Genomic DNA, 6402 nt, shown 5'->3' on the forward strand with positions numbered 1-6402 from the left:
CCATAGACAGTGAGACAGAAACCAGCAATTGTAGAATTGGGATGAAGCAATGACAATTTAGTCAAGATGTCTGTGATTTAAAGGATTCACCATTATGCAGTTACATAATATAGTATTTAATGACTGTCATACACATTCCCTGTTGGGCTGAAACGGATGGTTGCATAGGAATATAAATCCAAGTATAAGAATGGTATTTTGTTCTGTAGGGAAGAGGAATTAATCATTCTTACTGTTTCGATTGGAACGGTGTCTCGGTTTTTGGTTTAATGTCTTTTGGTGAACTGACATGGTTACACTGCGTCCTCAGTAACACATTTAAAGACAACATAACACAAACACCACGAGGTTTGGTTTATCCTGATCACGATCATGACTTTGGCGTTTGCTGAAATAACAAATATATTTGATTTACTGTTTTAGTACTACGTTGATCACTACTCTGTTTTCAATTAAATTGATCTTAAAAATGCCTTTATATTAGCTCTCAATATCAGTAAGTGAATTACCCTCCTACTTCCTTTAATATACACAAAGTAAATATCAAGCTTTAACATGTTTTATTGAACATGAAACTCTTTTTTGCACTCCATTACAATCACTCAGTTTTTATTTTATTTGCCAAACCTTAAGACAACCGTCTCGAATTGGCAATGAAAATGTGTCGCTTTACAGTCTATAATTAGGAAACTGTATTCAAAATATTTCAAATGCTGGACCAGCCGAGTTGGTGTGTTGTGGTCGCAGTATGTCCTTGATCACCGCCACGCAGTGTGTGGTGTGACGGCGCTCTGTCCACACAGACGGGCGGCGGTCTTTCAGCACCTTCCCGCTGAACAGCTCCCTGGTCCTCCGGCGGAAGCTGCGGTCGCGGACGCTGTAGATCACCACATTCCAGCAGCTGTTGGAGGTCAAAATCCAGAAAGCGTAGAAAGAGAAGTCGCACCATTGGTATCCGAGGACACTGCCCAAGACAAACACCGCAACGGGGCCAAAGGAGACCGAAAACGAAAGGGTGAGAATGACGATGGTCTTCGCCGCCCGGATGTCCGAAAAGGATGGGCTGTTGGAGATGCGCTGGGTCTCTGACTCTGCCAGGCGCTTTCGGATGTTGCAGAACTGGCGTATCGCACTGAAAGTGATCAGATTGATGACCAAGGTCCCACCCAGCAGAGAGAAATCAAAGGCCGGGAATAGGAGCAGTATATTCAAATCGGAGCTCTGGTGTGGCGGTGAAAAGGCGTAGTTGCACATTCGGCTGCAGGGGTTGTACTCCAGGGTGATGTCCCGGCTGAAAAGCAGTGGCACCAGGGCGAGGAAAAAGCAGAGCAACCACGAAAACAAAATGAGTCCGAGGGTCCGTTTCTTGGTGACCACAATGTTCTTGTGCAGGGGTCTCAGCACTGTGATGCTCCTCTCAATGGACAGCAGGAAGATGGTGGTGATGGAGACAAAAGTGCACCCAGCGAAAATGGGTCCTATAACGTGGCAAGGATGGAAACGCCACACTTCTTCCGACTGGTCCTGGTTGTAGTCTTCCCCTTGCAGTACTACCTGGATCTCCCTATGGACGGAGTATGGGATTACCAGAACCCCCACCGCTATGTCCGCCAGAGCGAGAGATGCCTTTAAATAGCCCTGGGGCGTCCAGAACCGCTTGGACCCCAGAAAGATGACAAGACTCACAACGTTGCCCAGTGTGATGGCGATAATCAACAGAACCATCACGCAGATATGCAGCACTTGCCCGGCTATAACCGGACAAGATCTACCGTTAGTTTCATTTGTGATGTTCTCCATATTAAGTAAATAACTAAATTAATACTGATAATAAGTCTTTCAAACAATATAGTTTAGACGTATCTTGCCCCAAAAGGTTCCCTGTGGAAGAAAAAGTAGAAGCCCACTTAAACGGTTACCTTAACGCATTATATCACAAAACAGAGAAAAATAACGTTTATTTTATTGTCAATATAGATGCTAATTCGTGTCATTTTAACACATTTTAATTCACTCAATTTTTTCAACGGTTACATTACATGAATTAAATACTATCATCATCATTAGTATTATTATTCATAATAATGTACTAAGATACTTAATATTATTTAACATAATTCAATATTCAAAAGCAACATTCAAGAATTAAAAAGTATGTATATTTATATTCTTATCTCTTCCTCTATCTCTATCTTTTTCTTTCTTTCTAATATCGATTACTTTTAAGATAAACAATCTGACCTCAGTAAGGTATGACAATATAACAGTATAACAACTAACCTGATTACAAAAGTTCAATGAATTATCCATCTTTAAATAATAATAATAATAATAATAATAATAATAATAATAATAATAATAATAATAATAATAATAATAATAATAATCCTCCAACAATCTCTTTAATTAGTGTACTTACAGCTAAGTCCCATCTGCTGTCCCCAATATCACTTGCTGCCAACTGCCTTTGATTCCAGGATTTATTGTGTATTGGAGTATCCGGAGCAACGTCACGGACATTAAATCTAGACTACAAACTCCGCCTTTGCAATGTTGCAGCCGTTTCTGTGTGGGTGAAGTGAAATCATAAACTCATAGCAGTTTTTGTATGACTATTGAGGACTTGAATATTAATAGCTGTTTTAATGGTCCTCCTTACCGTTATTATTGAAATCATAGTAATTGAAATGCTGTATTAGCCGGTACGGTGATAACATTTAATAAAGCAGTCTGTTGACAGCTTCATTGATTGCTAAATTAATACTTTTACGGGTGCGTTTACCGTAATAATGTAATTTAGCAACTGTGAATTCCACATCAGCAACTGCATTATCACAGGTGGAACTGTTTTTATTCCTGTGATTTTAAAAAGTGGAACTCATCAAAACAATCCATATTTCATTCTCGCAGCTTCGGACTCAATAGCTGTTCTTTCATAGAGTGTCAAGAAAAGTCTCGGAAAATGGGGACTCTATTTGAATTATGCAATATATCAAAGACACAGCCATATATAAACATGTATCCATCTTCATTGATTATTGCAAAATTAGAAGGCCTTATTATTTCATCGCAACATCAATCAACGTCGTCATGTTTGCCCTGTGGTCCGTTTACATTTCGTTGAAAGATTTTCTTATCGCACTTGCTTGTTTAAAATGTGTATCAGTCAACCTTCTGTCTGTGTTATCAACAGTATCCATATACATTTACCTGATGCCTTTATCAAAGCTAATTCAAATTGAAAACCATGACTGCATTGTAAAGACACAACGGACTTTCAATAAAAATGACCTGGAACAAAGTGGTTTACCAAGAAAAACAGAACACAAAAGTACAATAAGTTATACAATGATATATAGACCAGCTACTGCAAAATAGGTTATGGCAGGGGTTCCCAACCCTGGTCCTGGGGAATCCCCTACCCTGCTGGGTTTTGTTCCAACCAAGCTCTCAGTTACTTAATTGAACCGTTAATTTAACTAATAATTTCCTTAACCAGAGCCTAATTATTTTATTTAATTATTTTAAACAATAGGGTTTTATGTTAAGTATATAATTATATAAACTTATTATTAAAGAACCAACTTTTTTATTACACCATTTAAAAAGTAAACTCTAGGCAGATGAAACAAAAACCAGCAGGGTAGGGGGTCCTCCAGTACCAGGGTTGGGAAAACAAACTGAAGCATGTATGATCTGATATTCCATACTGGGTTGTTTCAGGCACAACGAGTTTAAACATTGCAAAGCAAACCAATTGATGTAAGGGTCTTGTTTCCTAAAAGCAGAAAATGCAAGGATGAATCGATGGTCCTGGAATTCATGACAGGTCCTGTACAAATCTGTTAAACATTTTTGGATAAGCATGGCTTTCTCTTTGCTTCCTGGTTGTTGTATTTTGTTCAATATGGAAATGTTGGCCTAAAAGGTAACACTTGATTGAAGAGCTCAAGTTAAGATAGAAAAATATAATTCAGAACCCCTGTCACTAATTCCTGTACCAGTGTTTTGCTTACCTGTTATATTAACTAGCTTTTAAAGGAAGAAAAAACTGCCTAGCCTGCAATTTTACTCCATCTAACAGGGACACAGCTATGTCACTTTTCATCATGTGGTTTAGTAATACCAAGACATTTACCTGTCAAATCACATGCTTTTTTTCAAAGGTCTGGAAAGCAATCACATTCCTACAGCCTCCCAGCCAAGATATCTCTGAAGAAAATGACAGGCCCAGCTCTGCTCCAGCCCCCTGTGTAAAAGATTTGAGGCGCTAACAGGGGCTGTCTCAGGAAGGCCTGTCAGATGTGCTTATTAGAGAGAGCAGGGCCACAAAATCCTCAGTATCTGACATTATTTGTAACAGCTTCCTACAGGAGGTTCACATGCACCACATACCCCAGCTGGATTTACTGGATTTAATTGTTCCTGATTGTACCATTGTGACTTTATTAAGATTAGTTTTGCATTACTTTGATGATACCATTGTAATACTAATACAACTACTGCTAATAATAATAGGAATCAATAACTTAAACTTATTACATCTAGCATTGTTTTTTATGCATTATTTTCAGTTTGATATGTAGCATTTAGAATCTATTAATCTCTGTTGTTCTTGGGGCAACTTTCATCCATCACTGGACTGACCAAGCTGAGAGAGTTATGGTGTACAGATGTATGGAAGCATTATCAGAACAGACTCCTTGTCTATTGGATGCTATGTCTTCAATCTATGTGTATTCATGGCACTATCATTTGAAATTAATGCAAAAATACTCCTGCAGGCAACCAAACCACAAAACAAACACATAAGTAATTATTAGAAAATCTCCTCGATGGAGTAGAGACAAGAGCTCTGGACAGTGTAACCAGAGACACTCGTACAAGAGCTGTGATATGGCTGATCTCTTGAACAAGGTACTTTACCCAGAATGCTCCAGTACAGCTTAATAGTAAGAAGAAGAAGAAAAGTTTACTTCTGCAGTGAAGATCTACATAGGTTTTTTGTGTTGTGATTTCCCTTGAATTTAACTCCTGTCTAACTCTGCATGGAGAACAATCAACACAGTGCTGGCTGCAGGAAACTGGGCAATTTGAAAGTCAGTAACTAAGCAACAGAGAGTTTTCATAATAAGATTTACAGTATCATCTTAGCCAAACTGAAACAAATTATTATTATTATTATTATTATTATTATTATTATTATTATTATTATTATTATTATTATTATTATTATTATTTGAATTTCATAGATCCCATGATCCAGAGAGCCTTACTGGGGACTGTAGTCATCAAAATAAAAAAAATACAAAAAGGACAACATACCACAAACTTATAATCTGCAATCTTGCAATAGGCAGTTACTGAAGTATGGTCTTGGTGGATGTTTGCTTTAATGTCATTCACAATGTCTTTTGGGAGTCTTTGTGTCTTCTCTACCTGCTTTTTTCTGTATGTGTATGTACAATAGATACGGAATTGATAGTGGCATGTGGCTGGTACAGGGCCATATTTTGCCACCACCACTCTGTTTATCTAGTAAGTAAAAACAAATACGTTATATTAAAAGGATTAAACAAATATTTAAAGTGCTTGTAGGGACTGGCGCTGCAATAATGTCCATAGAAGCAGAAATGTGGCTGTATGCAGGTTTTCTTCATAAGTGTAAAAGCTAGGAAACTAACTGAGAAGGAAGGAGCCGTCCAGCAAAGCCCTGCAGCTTCACAGACATTTCAGGGTTAAACCCCCAAGTGTGGAAATCAAACAGGTTTGTCTGCTTCTCATGGTAATATTGAAGGCAGTGGACTGCATTGGAATGGACCCCATGGGCAGAGGAGACGACAGTCATTATACCAAATTGCCTAGTGATTGAAATATTTTCCCTAATTACTATGAAGCATGTCTTTTTATATCACCCTCTCTCTCTCTCTGTGTCCCACTGAGGTTAAACTGAGGCAAGATGAACTTCTGAATCCTCAAGAGACCAGAATGACATCGGAATTAGGTGTAGCTTTCGGTTCTGTCAATCTTGCTGATTAAAATTGCCAAAGTCATCAGTGTGTAAACTCTCTAAGATCTTTCCCTTCATTTTATGTATTTTCTTTGATTGAAATTTAAAAATACACTTAGGGGAGGTAGAGGGCTGTATTGAGAATGTGTAAATCAGGGATCAATTGGTGTTAAGGTTGGAAAGACAGTCCCTGTGAATCTACACGTGTGGTTCTCTTGCAGGATCTTTATTTTTATTATTATTATTATTATTATTATTATTATTATTATTATTATTATTATTATTATTATTATTATTATTATTACTCTTGTATAATAATATGATTGGACAAATACTAACTATATTATAATATATAAAATGTACTGCCACATGCATACACAGAGAGAGAGAGA

The 6402-nt window shown here is 37.6% G+C and overlaps 1 protein-coding gene across 1 annotated transcript; it reads right to left on the reverse strand.

The window, feature by feature from the left end:
- Positions 1 to 545: 545 nt before the first annotated feature.
- LOC136748905 (adenosine receptor A2a-like) lies at positions 546 to 1725 on the reverse strand. The gene has a single exon (XM_066702921.1). The coding sequence runs from the start codon at positions 1723 to 1725 to the stop codon at positions 697 to 699; it is 1029 nt and encodes a 342-aa protein (XP_066559018.1). The 3' UTR covers positions 546 to 696.
- Between the last annotated feature and the right edge of the window lie 4677 nt (positions 1726 to 6402).

This window comes from Amia ocellicauda, chromosome 4, assembly GCF_036373705.1.
Source record: "Amia ocellicauda isolate fAmiCal2 chromosome 4, fAmiCal2.hap1, whole genome shotgun sequence".
Taxonomy (NCBI): Eukaryota; Metazoa; Chordata; class Actinopteri; order Amiiformes; family Amiidae; genus Amia; species Amia ocellicauda.